Source organism: Oncorhynchus clarkii, chromosome 10, assembly GCF_045791955.1.
Source record: "Oncorhynchus clarkii lewisi isolate Uvic-CL-2024 chromosome 10, UVic_Ocla_1.0, whole genome shotgun sequence".
In the NCBI taxonomy this organism is placed as follows: domain Eukaryota; kingdom Metazoa; phylum Chordata; class Actinopteri; order Salmoniformes; family Salmonidae; genus Oncorhynchus; species Oncorhynchus clarkii.
In genome coordinates, this window is record NC_092156.1 from 78,254,047 (window position 1) to 78,273,698 (window position 19,652).

The 19,652-nt window shown below is 45.5% G+C and overlaps 1 protein-coding gene across 9 annotated transcripts in view; it reads left to right on the plus strand.

Annotated features, from left to right (window-relative positions):
- The window catches only part of LOC139419171 (RNA-binding protein 47-like), a 68,318-nt gene that overhangs the window by 40,127 nt on the left and 8,539 nt on the right, over window positions 1-19,652 (plus strand). For 5 of the 9 annotated variants that reach the window (XM_071169156.1, XM_071169155.1, XM_071169159.1 and 2 more), the window contains 3 exons: window positions 9,053-9,920; window positions 10,897-11,245; window positions 18,684-18,707. In XM_071169156.1, coding sequence (XP_071025257.1) covers window positions 9,084-9,920; window positions 10,897-11,245; window positions 18,684-18,707 — 1,210 coding nt within the window. In that variant the 5' untranslated portion in view covers window positions 9,053-9,083. The remainder of the gene's footprint in view (window positions 1-9,052; window positions 9,921-10,896; window positions 11,246-18,683; window positions 18,708-19,652) is intronic. The other 4 variants (XM_071169161.1, XM_071169158.1, XM_071169162.1 and 1 more) reach the window with 1 other exon arrangement.

Below are 19,652 nucleotides of genomic sequence, written 5' to 3' on the forward strand. Positions count from 1 at the left end.
AAAAACTGTAAGGAACAGAGAATTTTAAGCAGACAAGTTTCAAGTTTCAATTCTACACACGCACATGCACACAGGCACACGCACACACACACACACTAGTACACACACACGCACACACACACAATAGTATATACAAACACACACACACTAGTACACACACACACAAACACACTAGTACAAACACTAGTACACACACACACACACACACAATAGTATACACACACACACTAGTACACAGACACAAACACACACACACTCACTAGTACACACACACAGAATAATATACACAAACACACACACACACACACAAACTAGTACACATACACACAAACACACAAACAGAAACACACAAGTGCACCCACAGAGAGAGAAAGGTCAGGGGCCCGGCAGCCACAGAGAGAAAGGTCAGGGGCCCGGCAGCCATTTTGAGGAAGTGAGTTTTATATTCTTGCTTTGGTCTCCTTACTGGAACAAGAGATTACCCTGGAAGAAAGGTGTGTGTGTGTGTGTGTGTCTGTGTGTGTGTGTGTGTGTGTGTGTGTGTGTGTGTGTGTGTGTGTGTGTGTGTGTGTGTGTGTGTGTGTGTGTGTGTGTGTGTGTGTGTGTACGTGTACGTGTACGTGTAAAACTATACTTGTGGAGACCAAGCATAGTTCTGGACAGTAGTTACACCTGATGGAAACAGGTTATTAAGGACTGTAGTTACACATAATGGAAACAGGTTATTATGGACTGTAGTTACACCTGATGGAAACAGGTTATTATGGACTGCAGTTACACCTGATGGAAACAGGTTATTATGGACTGTAGTTACACCCGATGGAAACAGGTTATTATGGACTGCAGTTACACCTGATGGAAACAGGTTATTATGGACTGTAGTTACACCCGATGGAAACAGGTTATTATGGACTGTAGTTACACCTGATGGAAACAGGTTATTATGGACTGTAGTTACACCCGATGGAAACAGGTTATTATGGACTGTAGTTACACCTAATGGAAACAGGTTATTATGGACTGTAGTTACACCTGATGGAAACAGGTTATTATGGACTGCAGTTACACCTGATGGAAACAGGTTATTATGGACTGTAGTTACATCTAATGGAAACAGGTTATTATGGACTGTAGTTACACCTAATGGAAACAGGTTATTATGGACTGTAGTTACACCTGATGGAAACAGGTTATTATGGACTGTAGTTACACCTGATGGAAACAGGTTATTATGGACTGCAGTTACACCTGATGGAAACAGGTTATTATGGACTGTAGTTACACCTGATGGAAACAGGTTATTATGGACTGTAGTTACACCTAATGGAAACAGGTTATTATGGACTGTAGTTACACCTGATGGAAACAGGTTATTATGGACTGTAGTTACACCTGATGGAAACAGGTTATTATGGACTGTAGTTACACATAATGGAAACAGGTTATTATGGACTGTAGTTACATAATGGAAGCAGGTTATTATGGACTGTAGTTACATCATGGAAACAGGTTATTATGGACTGTAGTTACACCTGATGGAAACAGGTTATTATGGACTGTAGTTACATAATGGAAACAGGTTATTATGGACTGTAGTTACACCTGATGGAAACAGGTTATTATGGACTGTAGTTACATCTAATGGAAACAGGTTGTTATGGACTGTAGTTCCACCTAATGGAAACAGGTTATTATGGACTGTAGTTACATAATGGAAACAGGTTATTATGGACTGTAGTTACACCTGATGGAAACAGGTTATTATGGACTGTAGTTACACCTGATGGAAACAGGTTATTATGGACTGTAGTTACACCTAATGGAAACAGGTTATTATGGACTGTAGTTACACCTGATGGAAACAGGTTATTATGGACTGTAGTTACACATGATGGAAACAGGTTATTATGGACTGCAGTTACCCCTGTTGGAAACATGTTAATATGGACTGTAGTTACATAATGGAAACAGGTTATTATGGACTGTAGTTACATAATGGAAACAGGTTATTATGGACTGTAGTTACACCTGATGGAAACAGGTTATTATGGACTGTAGTTACACCTGATGGAAACAGGTTATTATGGACTGTAGTTACATAATGGAAACAGGTTATTATGGACTGTAGTTACACCTGATGGAAACAGGTTATTATGGACTGTAGTTACACCTGATGGAAACAGGTTATTATGGACTGTAGTTACACCTAATGGAAACAGGTTATTTTGGACTGTAGTTACACCTAATGGAAACAGGTTATTATGGACTGTAGTTACATAATGGATACAGGTTATTATGGACCGTAGTTACACCTGATGGAAACAGGTTATTATGGACTGTAGTTACACCTGATGGAAACAGGTTATTATGGACTGTAGTTACACATAATGGAAACAGGTTATTATGGACTGTAGTTACATAATGGAAGCAGGTTATTATGGACTGTAGTTACACCTAATGGAAACAGGTTATTATGGACTGTAGTTACACCTGATGGAAACAGGTTATTATGGAATGTAGTTACACCTGATGGAAACAGGTTATTATGGACTGTAGTTACACCTGATGGAAACAGGTTATTATGGACTGTAGTTACACCTAATGGAAACAGGTTATTATGGTTATTCAGCTGTCCCCAAAGGAGAACCCTGTTAGGTTATTCAGCTGTCCCCATAGGAGAACCCTGTTAGATTGTTCAGCTGTCCCCATAGGAGAACCCTGTGAGGTTATTCAGCTGTCCCGAAAGGATAACCCTGTTAGGTTATTCAGCTGTCCCCATAGGAGAACCCTGTTAGGTTGTTCAGCTGTCCCCATAGGAGAACCCTGTATTCAGCTGTCCCCATAGGAAAACCCTGTTAGGTTGTTCAGCTGTCCCCATAGGAGAACCCTGTTAGGTTATTCAGCTGTCCCCATAGGAGAACCCTGTTAGGTTATTCAGCTGTCCCCATAGGAGAACCCTGTTAGGTTATTCAGCTGTCCACATAGGAGAACCCTGTTAGGTTGTTCAGCTGTCCCCAAAGGAGAACCCTGTTAGGTTATTCAGCTGTCCCCATAGGAGAACCCTGTTAGGTTATTCAGCTGTCCCCATAGGAGAACCCTGTATTCAGCTGTCCCCATAGGAGAACCCTGTATTCAGCTGTCCCCATAGGAGAACCCTGTATTCAGCTGTCCCTATAGGAGAACCCTGTGTAGCTCACTCTCTCTCAGGGTGAGTTGACCCTGCTGTCCTCTTCTCTCAGGGTGAGGTGTGTGGGTCCTTGGATGGGCTTACAGGTGTGTGTGTGTTATTGGGTTTTGCCAAATGAGAGTGAGTTACCATGGTTGCGTGGCCGTGTAACAGTTTATACCTTTGTAAATGGTCCCTCCCTCTCTACCTCCCTCTCTACCTCCCTCTCTACCTCCCTCTCTACCTCACTCCCTCCCTCTCTACGCCCCTCTCTACCTCTCTACCTCCCTCTCTCTCTACCTCCCTCCCTCTCTACCTCCCTCCCTCTCTACCTCCCTCCCTCTCTACCTCGCTACCTCCCTCCCTCTCTACCTCCCTCTCTACCTCCCTCTCTCTCTACCTCCCTCTCTCTACCTCCCTCTCTCTACCTCCCTCTCTCTCTCTCTACCTTCCTCCCTCTCTCTCTACCTCCCTACCTCTCTACCTCCCTCCATCTCTACCTCCCTCTCTTTCTACCTTCCTCCCTCTCTCTCTACCTCCCTACCTCTCTACCTCCCTACCTCTCTACCTCCCTCCCTCTCTACCTCACTCCCTCCCTCTCTACCTCCCTCCCTCTCTACCTCCCTCTCTACCTCCCTCTCTACCTCATTCCCTCCCTCTCTACGCCCCTCTCTACCTCTCTACCTCCCTCTCTCTCTACCTCCCTCCCTCTCTACCTCCCTCCCTCTCTACCTCCCTCTCTCTCTACCTCGCTACCTCCCTCCCTCTCTACCTCCCTCTCTCTACCTCCCTCTCTCTCTACCTTCCTCCCTCTCTCTCTACCTCCCTGCCTCTCTACCTCCCTCCATCTCTACCTCCCTCTATTTCTACCTTCCTCCCTCTCTCTCTACCTCCCTACCTCTCTACCTCCCTACCTCTCTACCTCCCTACCTCTCTACCTTCCTCCCTCTCTCTCTACCTCCCTACCTCTCTACCTCCCTCCACCTCTACCTCCCTCTCTTTCTACCTTCCTCCCTCTCTCTACCTCCCTACCTCTCTACCTCCCTACCTCTACTTCCCTCCCTCTCTACTTCCCTCCCTCTCTACCTCCCTCTCTCTCTACCTCACTCCCTCCCTCTCTCTCTACCTCTCTCCCTCTCCACCTCCCTCCCTCTCTACCTCCCTCCCTACCTCTCTACCTCCCTCTCTACCTCCCTCCCTCCCGCCCTCTCTACCTCCCTCCCTCCCTCTCTACATCTCTCCCCCCCTCCCTCTCTCCCTCCCTACCTCCCTCCCTCCCTCTCTACCTCCCTCCCTCCCTCTCTACCTCCTTCCCTCCCTCTCTACATCCCTCCCTCTCTACCTCCCTCCCTCCCTCCCTCTCTACCTCTATACCTCCCTCTCTACCTCCCTCCCTCCCGCCCTCTCTACTTCCCTCCCTCCCTCTCTCCCTCCCTACCTCCCTCCCTCCCTCCTTCTCTACCTCTCTACCTCCCTCCCTCTCTACCAACCTCCCTCTCTACCTCTCTCCCTCCCTCCCTCCCTCTTCTACCTCTCTGCCCCCTCACTCTCTACCCCCCTCCCTCCCTCTCTACCTCCCTCCCTCCCTCTATACCTCCCTCCCTCCCTCTCTACCTCTCTACCTCCCTCCCGCCCGCCCTCCCTCTCTACCTCTCTCCCTCCCTCTCTACCTCCCTCCCTCTCTACCTCTCTACCTCCCTCCCTCTCTACCCCCCTCCCTCCCTCTCTACCTCCCTCCCTCCCTCCCTCTCTACATCCCTCCCTCCCTCCCTCCATCCCATCCAGCTACCCAATCATGTTTATTTGGCCTTGTTGATACCTGACCAGAGTGGGTTTGTACTAAATTCAACCCTATTCCCTATGGACCCTGGTCTAAAGTAGTGAACTACATAGAGAGTGGTGCCCTATTCCTTATGGACCCTGGTCTAAAGTAGTGAACTACATAGAGAGTGGTGCCCTATTCCCTATGGACCCTGGTCTAAGGTAGTGAACTACATAGGGCTAGGGTGTTGTTGAGGAGACTCTGAGTAATCTGAGTGTAGTGGTGTCTGATAGAGGAGACTCCCTACATGTAGTAATCTGAGTGTAGTGGTGTCTGATAGAGGAGACTCCCTACATGTAGTAATCTGAGTGTAGTGATGTCTGATAGAGGAGACACCCTACATGTAGTAATCTGAGTGTAGTGGTGTCTGATAGAGGAGACTCCCTCAGACACCACTACACTGAGGGTGTTGTTGTGTTACCAAGGAGTGTTGAGGATTTAAATCGTTTTCTGTTCATTGAGGGGGAGGAGTAAGAGGTTTATGTTCACACACACACACGACGGGCTGGTCAGTAACAGAGGATTTGTGATTGTTCTCTGTGACCTTTTGTCAACTGCTCCTGGTAGTCTAACACACACACACACACACACACACACACACACACACAGACACACACACACACACACACACACACACACACACACACACACACACACACACACACACACTCAGCATGTGACCCAGGCGATGAACCTTGATCAGAGCTTTATGACCTCATTCTGTATCCTGGGGGTCAAAGGTCAAACAGCTCAGCAACACAGGACTGTAAAGCAGACAGATGAAGGATTGATCGAGATAGAGGAGAGGAGAGGAGAGGAGAGGAGAGGAGAGGAGGGGAGGGGAGAGGAGAGGAGAGGAGAGGAGAGGAGAGGAGAGGAGAGGAGAGGAGAGGAGAGGAGAGGAGAGGAGAGGAGAGGAATGAAAGGAGGAAGTTGATTATTTTACTGTATCGTTCCTGGTTTTATGGATGCTGGGTTCTCATAGGACGGTGTATGTTGGTCATGTGACCCGTGTCGTGCTCTACTGTACGTAACTCATTAGCCAAAATATCACAACCTTTAGATTTCATAAGGCTGTGATGTTCTCTATTGTGACCCTAGTTCTAGTCTGGTTTTAGACTGGTTCTAGACTGGTTCTAGACTGGTTCTTAGACTGGTTTTAGTCTGGTTCTAGACTGGTTCTAGACTGGTTCTAGTCTGGTTCTAGTCTGGTTCTAGTCTGGTTTTTAGTCTGGTTCTAGACTGGTTTTAGTCTGGTTCTAGACTGGATCTAGACTGGTTCTAGACTGGTTCTAGACTGGTTCTAGACTGGTTCTAGACTGGTTCTTAGACTGGTTTTAGTCTGGTTCTAGACTGGTTCTAGACTGGTTCTAGTCTGGTTCTAGTCTGGTTCTAGTCTGGTTTTTAGTCTGGTTCTAGACTGGTTTTAGTCTGGTTCTAGACTGGATCTAGACTGGTTCTAGTCTGGTTTTTAGTCTTGTTTTAGACTGGTTCTAGACTGGTTCTAGTCTGGTTCTAGTCTGGGTCTAGTCTGGTTTTTAGTCTTGTTTTAGACTGGTTCTAGACTAGTTCTAGTCTGGTTCTAGTCTGGTTTTTAGTCTGGTTTTAGTCTGGTTCTAGACTGGTTTTAGTCTGGTTCTAGACTGGATCTAGACTGGTTCTAGACTGGTTCTAGACTGGTTCTAGACAGGTAGATAAAACATCCAGTCTACTGGTCTTTTCCTCTACATCTGTTAGTTACCTATTCCGCGATGTTCTAGCATCACTGATGTAGTTGGTTCTAGACTGGTTCTTAGACTGGTTCTAGACTGCTTCTAGACTGGTTTTAGACTGGTTCTAGACAGGTAGATAAAACATCCAGTCTACTGGTCTTTTCCTCTACATCTGTTAGTTACCTATTCCACAATGTTCTAGCATCACTGATGTAGTTGGTTCTAGACTGGTTCTAGGCTGTTTTTAGACAGGTAGATAAAACATCCAGTCTACTGGTCTTTTCCTCTACATCTGTTAGTTAGCTATTCCACGATGTTCTAGCTTCACTGATGTAGTTGGTTCTAGACTGGTTCTTAGACTGGTTCTAGACTGCTTCTAGACTGGTTTTAGACTGGTTCTAGACTGGTTTTAGACTGGTTCTAGACTGGTTTTAGACTGGTTCTAGACTGGTTTTAGTCTGGTTCTAGACTGCTTCTAGACTGGTTTTAGACTGGTTCTAGACTGGTTTTAGACTGGTTCTAGACTGGTTTTAGACTGGTTTTAGACTGGTTTTAGACTGGTTCTAGACTGGTTTTAGTCTGGTTCTAGACTGGTTTTAGACTGGTTCTAGACTGGTTTTAGACTGGTTCTAGACTGGTTTTAGACTGGTTCTAGACTGGTTTTAGACTGGTTTTAGACTGGTTTTAGACTGGTTTTAGACTGGTTCTAGACTGGTTTTAGTCTGGTTCTAGACTGCTTCTAGACTGGTTTTAGACTGGTTCTAGACTGGTTCTAGACTGGTTCTAGACTGGTTTTAGACTGGTTCTAGACAGGTAGATAAAACATCCAGTCTACTGGTCTTTTCCTCTACATCTGTTAGTTACCTATTCCACGATGTTCTAGCATCACTGATGTAGTTGGTTCTTAGACTGGTTTTAGACTGGTTCTAGACTGGTTCTAGACTGGTTTTAGACTGGTTCTAGACAGGTAGATAAAACATCCAGTCTACTGGTCTTTTCCTCTACATCTGTTAGTTACCTATTCCACGATGTTCTAGCATCACTGATGTAGTTGGTTCTAGACTGGTTCTAGACTGGTTCTAGACAGGTAGATAAAACATCCAGTCTACTGGTCTTTTCCTCTACATCTGTTAGTTACCTATTCCACAATGTTCTAGCATCACTGATGTAGTTGGTTCTAGACTGGTTCTAGACTGGTTCTAGACAGGTAGATAAAACATCCAGTCTACTGGTCTTTTCCTCTACATCTGTTAGTTACCTATTCCGCGATGTTCTAGCATCACTGATGTAGTTGGTTCTAGACTGGTTCTTAGACTGGTTCTAGACTGCTTCTAGACTGGTTTTAGACTGGTTCTAGACAGGTAGATAAAACATCCAGTCTACTGGTCTTTTCCTCTACATCTGTTAGTTACCTATTCCACAATGTTCTAGCATCACTGATGTAGTTGGTTCTAGACTGGTTCTAGGCTGGTTCTAGACAGGTAGATAAAACATCCAGTCTACTGGTCTTTTCCTCTACATCTGTTAGTTACCTATTCCACGATGTTCTAGCATCACTGATGTAGTTGGTTCTAGACTGGTTCTAGACTGGTTCTAGACAGGTAGATAAAACATCCAGTCTACTGGTCTTTTCCTCTACATCTGTTAGTTACCTATTCCACAATGTTCTAGCATCACTGATGTAGTTGGTTCTAGACTGGTTTTAGACTGGTTCTAGACTGGTTTTAGACTGGTTTTCGACTGGTTCTAGACAGATAGATAAAACATCCAGTCTACTGGTCTTTTCCTCTACATCTGTTAGTTACCTATTCCACGATGTTCTAGCATCACTGATGTAGTTGGTTCTAGACTGGTTCTTAGACTGGTTCTAGACTGGTTCTAGACTGGTTTTAGACTGGTTCTAGACAGGTAGATAAAACATCCAGTCTACTTGTCTTTTCCTCTACATCTGTTAGTTACCTATTCCACGATGTTCTAGCATCACTGATGTAGTTGGTTCTAGACTGGTTCTAGACTGGTTCTAGACAGGTAGATAAAACATCCAGTCTACTGGTCTTTTCCTCTACATCTGTTAGTTACCTATTCCACGATGTTCTAGCATCACTGATGTAGTTGGTTCTAAACTGGTTCTAGACTGGTTCTAGACTGGTTCTAGACTGGTTCTAGACAGGTAGATAAAACATCCAGTCTACTGGTCTTTTCCTCTACATCTGTTAGTTACCTATTCCACGATGTTCTAGCATCACTGATGTAGTTGGTTCTCTGTCCATCAAATGTGACGCGATCCCTCGTTTAGCCAATAGAAAATAATTAATGTATCTTTTTCCCCCTCTCTCTCTCTCTCTCTCTCAGGCAACACATCTGATTGGATGGTTTAGTCAGAATGACAGCCGAAGATCCCGCCTCCTCCTCTTCAGCCATGAGTAATAACCCAGCGCCTTCCGGTTCCAACACCCCAGGCCCTTCCCATCACTCCCCGCACGGACCAATCACAGTGCCCGAGGGTGTGTCCGGGGCCCACAACGAAGCGGCCCTAGTGTCTCTGATGGAGCGTACGGGTTACGGCATGGTGCAGGAGAACGGTCAGAGGAAATACGGCCCTCCGCCGGGCTGGGAATCCGCCTCCCCGCCACGCGGCTGTGAGATCTTCGTGGGTAAGATCCCCCGGGACGTCTACGAAGACGAGCTGGTCCCGGTGTTCGAGTCGGCGGGTCAGATCTACGAGATGCGTCTGATGATGGACTTTGACGGTAAGAACCGCGGCTACGCCTTCGTCATGTACACACAGAAACACCAGGCGAAACGCGCCGTGCGGGAACTCAACAACTACGAGGTGCGTCCCGGACGCCTCCTAGGGGTCTGCTGCTCTGTGGACAACTGTCGCCTCTTCATCGGGGGCATCCCCAAAACCAAGAAGAGAGAGGAGATCCTGGAGGAGGTGTCCAAGGTGACGGAGGGCGTCCTGGACGTCATAGTGTACGCCAGCGCGGCGGACAAGATGAAGAACCGGGGCTTTGCCTTCGTGGAGTATGAGAGTCACCGTGCCGCGGCCATGGCGCGCAGGAAGCTGATGCCCGGCAGGATCCAGCTGTGGGGGCACCAGATCGCCGTGGACTGGGCGGAGCCGGAGATAGACGTGGACGAGGACGTCATGGAGACCGTGAAGATTCTATACGTCAGGAACCTGATGATGGAGACCAGCGAGGACACACTGCGACAGGTCGGATTGATTGGTTGATTTACTGATTGATTGGTTTAGTGACTGTTTGATTGATTGGTTGATTTACTGATTGATTGGTTGATTTACTGATTGATTGGTTGATTGGTTGATTTACTGATTGATTGGTTGATTGATTGATTTACTGATTGATTGGTTAATTTACTGATTGATTTGTTGATTGATTGATTTCCTGATTGGTTGGTTGATTTACTGATTGATTGGTTGATTTACTGATTGATTGGTTTAGTGACTGTTTGATTGGTTGATTGATTGGTTGATTTAATGATTTATTGATTGATTGACGAATTAGTTGATTGGTTGCTTGGTGTTTGGCCAGTGGAACCCAGGTTATATTAACATGTCACTGTGTTCTAGGTGTTTGGCCAGTAGAACCAGGGCTGTATTAACATGTCTCTGTGTTCTAGGTGTTTGGCCAGTGGAACCCAGGCTGTATTAACATGTCTCTGTGTTCTAGGTGTTTGGCCAGTGGAACCCAGGCTGTATTAACATGTCTCTGTGTTCTAGGTGTTTGGCCGGTAGTACCCAGGGCTGTATTAACATGTCTCTGTGTTCTAGGTGTTTGGCCAGTGGAACCAGGGCTGTATTAACATGTCTCTGTGTTCTAGGTGTTTGGCCAGTGGAACCCAGACTGTATTAACATGTCTCTGTGTTCTAGGTGTTTGTCCAGTGGAACCCAGGCTGTATTAACATGTCTCTGTGTTCTAGGTGTTTGGCCAGTGGAACCCAGGCTGTATTAACATGTGTCTGTGTTCTAGGTGTTTGGCCAGTGGAACCCAGGCTGTATTAACATGTCTCTGTGTTTTAGGTGTTTGGCCAGTGGAACCAGGGCTGTATTAACATGTCTCTGTGTTCTAGGTGTTTGGCCAGTGGAACCCGGGCTGTATTAATATGTCTCTGTGTTCTAGGTGTTTGGCCAGTGGAACCAGGGCTGTATTAACATGTCTCTGTGTTCTAGGTGTTTGGCCAGTGGAACCAGGGCTGCGTGGAACGTGTCAAGAAGATCCGCGACTACGCCTTCGTCCACTTCTCGTCCCGTGACGATGCCGTGGTTGCCATGGACCACCTGAACGGGACGGAGGTGGAGGGGTCCTGTATCGAGGTCACCCTGGCTAAGCCTGTCGACAAAGAGCAGTACACGCGTTACCAGAAGGCATCTAAAGGGGGCGCTACAGCGGCCGCGGCCGTGGCAGCTCCGGAACCAGTCCAGCAGAACTACGTGTACCAGTGTGACCCCTACACCCTCACCTACTATGGGTACCCTTACAACACGCTGATCGGACCCAACAGGGACTACTTCATCAAAGGTTAGAGTCCTTTCCTTCTGGTTCTCTGTGGCTGCGTTTACACAGACAGTCACATTCTGATCTTAATAGAGTGTAGATTAGATAATAGATTAGATAATAGTGTCTGTAGTGTCCTTGCCTTCTGGTTCTCTGTGGCTGCGTTTACACAGACAGTCACATTCTGATCTTAATAGAGTGTAGATTAGATAATAGATAATAGATTAGATAATAGTGTCTGTAGTGTCCTTTCCTTCTGGTTCTCTGTGGCTGCGTTTACACAGACAGTCACATTCTGATCTTGTTTGTTCTTTTCTATTTTTTTTTACACCAATCAGATCAGCTCTTTAGCTCGAAACTTGGGCTGCCTGTATAAACGTAGCCTTTTGCACTACAGACGTAACTGATGTGTAGATTAGATGGGGTGTGATGTTGTAAATGTAACCAATGGTGAATCCACCTCATCAAATACATGTGATTAGTAGATGATCGTGATGAATATTGATATTGATGAATCTGATGAATAGGTGTTCTAAATGATTATTGATCATTTACTGGTTATAAATCACCGATCAGCATCGATAACTGTTAGAGAGGTAAAATGGGACGCTCCGCAATATGACGTCACAGGATACAGCGGGGTGACTTCCTGCTTAGCGACTACCGAGAACGACAATATTCCCAAGATGGCCACTGTTGTGTCTTCCTAGTTTCTTCCCTCCTTTGAGACATATAGAGTACCACAGTATGAGTCATGATACCCATAAAACCCTGCGGTCAAACAAGGAAATGGTTCCAATCATTTTTCCCCAAAGGGGATATTTTTTAGAAACACTTAAAATAAGGGCTGTTGTTTCGTGTCAGTTTACCCTGGTGTGACGTTTTGATAACTGTGTAAATCTTTTATTCATGTTTTTACCCCCCCCCCCACCCCCCCTCAAATTAAATGCTAATTAGCTGCTAATGTGGCTCCCGTAAAGAACTACAAATCTCTGGATTAACTATCTAATGTGGCTCCCGTAAAGAACTACAAATCTCTGGATTAACTATCTAATGTGGCTCTCGTAAAGAACTACAAACCTCTGGATTAACTATCTAATGTGGCTCCCGTAAAGAACTACAAACCTCTGGATTAACTATCTAATGTGGCTCCCGTAAAGAACTACAAACCTCTGGATTAACTATCTAATGTGGCTCTCGTAAAGAACTACAAATCTCTGGATTAACTATCTAATGTGGCTCTCATAAAGAACTACAAATCTCTGGATTAACTATCTAATGTGGCTCTCGTAAATAACTACAAATCTCTGGATTAACTATCTAATGTGGCTCTCGTAAAGAACTACAAATCTCTGGAATAACTATCTAATGTGGCTCTCGTAAAGAACTACAAATCTCTGGATTAACTATCTAATGTGGCTCTCGTAAAGAACTACAAATCTCTGGATTAACTATCTAATGTGGCTCTCGTAAAGAACTACAAATCTCTGGATTAACTATCTAATGTGGCTCTCGTAAAGAACTACAAATCTCTGGATTAACTATCTAATGTGGCTCTCGTAAAGAACTACAAATCTCTGGATTAACTATCTAATGTGGCTCTCGTAAAGAACTACAAATCTCTGGATTAACTATCTAATGTGGCTCCCGTGAAGAACTAGGATCAATACCTGGTAGTAAAGGTGTCAGCTAGAGACCTGCAGGATCAATACCTGGTAGTAATGGTATCAGAGATGACCTGTAGGATCAATACCTGGTAGTAAAGGTGTCAGAGATGACCTGCAGGATCAATACCTGGTAGTAATGGTATCAGCTAGAGACCTGCAGGATCAATACCTGGTAGTAAAGGTGTCAGAGATAACCTGCAGGATCAATACCTGGTAGTAAAGGTATCAGAGATGACCTGTAGGATCAATACCTGGTAGTAAAGGTATCAGAGATGACCTGTAAGATCAATACCTGGTAGTAAAGGTATCAGAGATGACCTGTAGGATCAATACCTGGTAGTAAAGGTATCAGAGATGACCTGTAGGATCAATACCTGATAGTAAAGGTGTCAGAGATGACCTGTAGGATCAATACCTGGTAGTAAAGGTATCAGAGATGACCTGTAGGATCAATACCTGGTAGTAAAGGTGTCAGAGATGACCTGCAGGATCAATACCTGGTAGTAAAGGTATCAGAGATGACCTGTAGGATCAATACCTGGTAGTAAAGGTGTCAGAGATGACCTGCAGGATCAATACCTGGTAGTAATGGTATCAGCTAGAGACCTGCAGGATCAATACCTGGTAGTAAAGGTATCAGAGATGACCTGTAGGATCAATACCTGGTAGTAATGGTATCAGAGATGACCTGCAGGATCAATACCTGGTAGTAATGGTATCAGAGATGACCTGCAGGATCAATACCTGGTAGTAAAGGTGTCAGAGATGACCTGTAGGATCAATACCTGGTAGTAATGGTATCAGAGATGACCTGCAGGATCAATACCTGGTAGTAAAGGTATCAGAGATGACCTGTAGGATCAATACCTGGTAGTAAAGGTGTCAGAGATGACCTGTAGGATCAATACCTGGTAGTAAAGGTGTCAGCTAGAGACCTGCAGGATCAATACCTGGTAGTAAAGGTGTCAGCTAGAGACCTGTAGGATCAATACCTGGTAGTAAAGGTATCAGAGATGACCTGCAGGATCAATACCTGGTAGTAAAGGTGTCAGCTAGAGACCTGCAGGATCAATACCTGGTAGTAAAGGTGTCAGCTAGAGACCTGTAGGATCAATACCTGGTAGTACAGGTATCAGAGATGACCTGTAGGATCAATACCTGGTAGTAAAGGTGTCAGCTAGAGACCTGCAGGATCAATACCTGATAGTAAAGGTGTCAGCTAGAGACCTGTAGGATCAATACCTGGTAGTACAGGTATCAGAGATGACCTGCAGGATCAATACCTGGTAGTAAAGGTATCAGAGATGACCTGCAGGATCAATACCTGGTAGTAAAGGTGTCAGCTAGAGACCTGCAGGATCAATACCTGATAGTAAAGGTGTCAGCTAGAGACCTGCAGGATCAATACCTGGTAGTACAGGTATCAGAGATGACCTGCAGGATCAATACCTGATAGTAAAGGTGTCAGCTAGAGACCTGCAGGATCAATACCTGGTAGTAAAGGTGTCAGCTAGAGACCTGCAGGATCAATACCTGGTAGTAAAGGTGTCAGATAGAGATGACGTGCAGGATCTTGGAGGGATTTGTAGTTTTGCATGATGTCTACATTGATGCTAATTAGCATGTTCAAATCTGAGAGTAAATAGAGCCGAATATATTGATAAAAGTCTACCTTGTCGTAGAGAGATTTACAGGGTCATCAAAACACCACGGCAGGTTAAACCTACACAAAACACCACTGCAGGTTAAACCTACACAAAACACCACGGCAGGTTAAACCTACACCAAACACCACGGCAGGTTAAACTACACAAAACACCACGGCAGGGTAAACCTACACAAAACACCACGGCAGGTTAAACCTACACAAAACACCACGGCAAGTTAAACCTACACAAAACACCACGGCAGGTTAAACCTACACAAAACACCACGGCAGGTTAAACCTACACAAAACACCACGGCAGGTTAAACCTACACCAAACACCACGGCAGGTTAAACTACACAAAACACCATGGCAGGGTAAACCTACACAAAACACCACGGCAGGTTAAACCTACACAAAACACCACGGCAAGTTAAACCTACACAAAACACCACGGCAGGTTAAACCTACACAAAACACCACGGCAGGTTAAACCTACACAAAACACCACGGCAGGTTAAACTACACAAAACACCACGGCAGGTTAAACTACACAAAACACCACGGCAGGTTAAACCTACACAAAACACCACGGCAGGTTAAACCTACACAAAACACCACGGCAGGTTAAACCTACACAAAACACCACGGCAGGTTAAACCTACACAAAAAATCACGGCAGGTTAAACTACACAAAACACCACGGCAGGTTAAACTACACAAAACACCACGGCAGGTTAAACCTACACAAAACACCACGGCAGGTTAAACCTACACAAAACACCACGGCAGGTTAAACCTACACAAAACACCACGGCAGGTTAAACCTACACAAAACACCACGGCAAGTTAAACCTACACAAAACACCACGGCAAGTTAAACCTACACAAAACACCACGGCAGGTTAAACCTACACAAAACACCACGGCAGGTTAAACTACACAAAACACCAAGGCAGGTTAAACCTACACAAAACACCACGGCAGGTTAAACCTACACAAAACACCACGGCAGGTTAAACCTACACAAAACACCACGGCAAGTTAAACCTACACAAAACACCACGGCAGGTTAAACCTACACAAAACACCACGGCAGGTTAAACCTACACAAAACACCACGGCAGGTTAAACTACACAAAACACCACGGCAGGTTAAACTACACAAAACACCACGGCAGGTTAAACCTACACAAAACACCACGGCAGGTTAAACCTACACAAAACACCACGGCAGGTTAAACCTACACAAAACACCACGGCAGGTTAAACCTACACAAAACACCACGGCAGGTTAAACCTACACAAAACACCACGGCAGGTTAAACCTACACAAAACACCACGGCAGGTTAAACCTACACAAAACACCACGGCAGGTTAAACACAAAACACCACGGCAGGTTAAACCTACACAAAACACCACGGCAGGTTAAACACAAAACACCACGGCAGGTTAAACCTACACAAAACACCACGGCAGGTTAAACCTACACAAAACACCACGGCAGGTTAAACACAAATCACCACGGCAGGTTAAACCTACACAAAACACCACGGCAGGTTAAACCTACACAAAACACCACGGCAGGTTAAACCTACACCAAACACCACGGCAGGTTAAACTACACAAAACACCACGGCAGGGTAAACCTACACAAAACACCACGGCAGGTTAAACCTACACAAAACACCACGGCAAGTTAAACCTACACAAAACACCACGGCAGGTTAAACCTACACAAAACACCACGGCAGGTTAAAACTACACAAAACACCACGGCAGGTTAAACCTACACAAAACACCATGGCAGGTTAAACCTACACAAAACACCACGGCAGGTTAAACCTACACAAAACACCACGGCAGGTTAAACCTACACAAAACACCACGGCAGGTTAAACCTACACAAAACACCACGGCAGGTTAAACACAAAACACCACGGCAGGTTAAACCTACACAAAACACCACGGCAGGTTAAACACAAAACACCACGGCAGGTTAAACCTACACAAAACACCACGGCAGGTTAAACCTACAAAAAACACCACGGCAGGTTAAACCTACACAAAACACCACGGCAGGTTAAACCTACACCAAACACCACGGCAGGTTAAACTACACAAAACACCATGGCAGGGTAAACCTACACAAAACACCACGGCAGGTTAAACCTACACAAAACACCACGGCAAGTTAAACCTACACAAAACACCACGGCAGGTTAAACCTACACAAAACACCACGGCAGGTTAAACCTACACAAAACACCACGGCAGGTTAAACTACACAAAACACCACGGCAGGTTAAACCTACACAAAACACCACGGCAGGTTAAACCTACACAAAACACCACGGCAGGTTAAACCTACACAAAACACCACGGCAGGTTAAACCTACACAAAACACCACGGCAGGTTAAACTACACAAAACACCACGGCAGGTTAAACTACACAAAACACCACGGCAGGTTAAACCTACACAAAACACCACGGCATGTTAAACCTACACAAAACACCACGGCAGGTTAAACCTACACAAAACACCACGGCAGGTTAAACCTACACAAAACACCACGGCAGGGTAAACCTACACAAAACACCACGGCAGGTTAAACCTACACAAAACACCACGGCAAGTTAAACCTACACAAAACACCACGGCAAGTTAAACCTACACAAAACACCACGGCAGGTTAAACCTACACAAAACACCACGGCAGGTTAAACTACACAAAACACCACGGCAGGTTAAACTACACAAAACACCACGGCAGGTTAAACCTACACAAAACACCACGGCAGGTTAAACCTACACAAAACACCACGGCAGGTTAAACCTACACAAAACACCACGGCAGGTTAAACTACACAAAACACCACGGCAGGTTAAACTACACAAAACACCACGGCAGGTTAAACCTACACAAAACACCACGGCAGGTTAAACCTACACAAAACACCACGGCAGGTTAAACCTACACAAAACACCACGGCAGGTTAAACCTACACAAAACACCACGGCAGGTTAAACCTACACAAAACACCACGGCAGGTTAAACCTACACAAAACACCACGGCAGGTTAAACCTACACAAAACACCACGGCAGGTTAAACACAAAACACCACGGCAGGTTAAACCTACACAAAACACCACGGCAGGTTAAACACAAAACACCACGGCAGGTTAAACCTACACAAAACACCACGGCAGGTTAAACACAAAACACCACGGCAGGTTAAACCTACACAAAACACCACGGCAGGTTAAACCTACACAAAACACCACGGCAGGTTAAACTACACAAAACACCACGGCAGGTTAAACACAAAACACCACGGCAGGTTAAACCTACACAAAACACCACGGCAGGTTAAACCTACACAAAACACCACGGCAGGTTAAACTACACAAAACACCACGGCAGGTTAAACACAAAACACCACGGCAGATTAAACCTACACAAAACACCACGGCAGGTTAAACACAAAACACCACGGCAGGTTAAACCTACACAAAACACCACGGCAGGTTAAACACAAAACACCACGGCAGGTTAAACACAAAACACCACGGCAGGTTAAACACAAAACACCACGGCAGGTTACACACAAAACACAGCCCTCATTTGAATTGTTTCTAAAATCCCTTATTGGAAAATGAATGGTGGAAAAACAAAGATTGGAATCATTTCCTTATTTGACCGCTAGGTCTTATGGGTATTATGACACCTCCACTGTGGGACTCTATACCTGCATCGAGAGGATCCCCTAGTGGCTGTCTGGAGCATTGGCAGATTAGGATTCTGCTGTCCTTCACTGTCTCTAAGCAGGAAGCGTCTCCTCTGTAAGTAACCTCTGAGGACGCCATATTGCAGAGTGTCCCCCTTTTCAGTGCTGAGCCCGTACCCTGTGATGAGTGATGCTGGCAGGTGTCTGGGTGGCAGCTCAACTAATCTGTGTCCTAAGTAGCACTCTATTCCATTTGCAGGGCACTACTATCGACCAGAGCCCTATTGGCTCTAACCCTATGGGCCCTTGTCAGAAGTAGTGCCCTACATAGGGGACAGGGTTCCATTTGGGCCGATTCCAACTAATCCGTCCAGACGTTGACTGTAATCACTGTGTTCTGGTTTTCTCTCCAAAGGAGGCCCAATGATACAGACCAATGGTAATCTATTCCATCCTTATTGGCTACTCCTTTACACTCGCTTATCCAATGAAACATCAACTTCCTGGTCATGTGACCAACTCCTCTCTCTGGGTTTCTATAACAACTTCCCCTTGTTCCATCACCTCTTTAGTTCGCTAGTAGACAGACAAACTGTCAGACCCCACGATGTCTCCCACACTCCTTGACAACTTCAGTTACTGGATGTTCTACCAGTGTTGGAATCAGACAACCTGTCAGACCCCACAATGTCTCCCACACTCCTTGACAACTTCAGCTACTAGATGTTCTACCAGTGTTGGAATCAGACAAACTGTCAGACCCCACGATATCTCCCATACTCCTTGACAACTTCAGCTACTAGATGTTCTACCAGTGTTGGAATCAGACAAACTGTCAGACCCCACGATGTCTCCCACACTCCTTGACAACTTCAACTACTAGATGTTCTACCAGTGTTGGAATCAGACAAACTGTCAGACCCCACGATGTCTCCCACACTCCTTGACAACTTCAGTTACTAGATGTTCTACCAGTGTTGGAATCAGACAACCTGTCAGACCCCACGATGTCTCCCACACTCCTTGACAACTTCAGCTACTAGATGTTCTACCAGTGTTGGAATCAGACAAACTGTCAGACCCCACGATATCTCCCATACTCCTTGACAACTTCAACTACTAGATGTTCTACCAGTGTTGGAATCAGACAAACTGTCAGACCCCACGATGTCTCCCACACTCCTTGACAACTTCAGTTACTAGATGTTCTACCAGTGTTGGAATCAGACAAACTGTCAGACCCCACGATATCTCCCATACTCCTTGACTTCAACTACTAGATGTTCTACCAGTGTTGGAATCAGACAAACTGTCAGACCCCACGATGTCTCCCACACTCCTTGACAACTTCAGTTACTAGATGTTCTACCAGTGTTGGAATCAG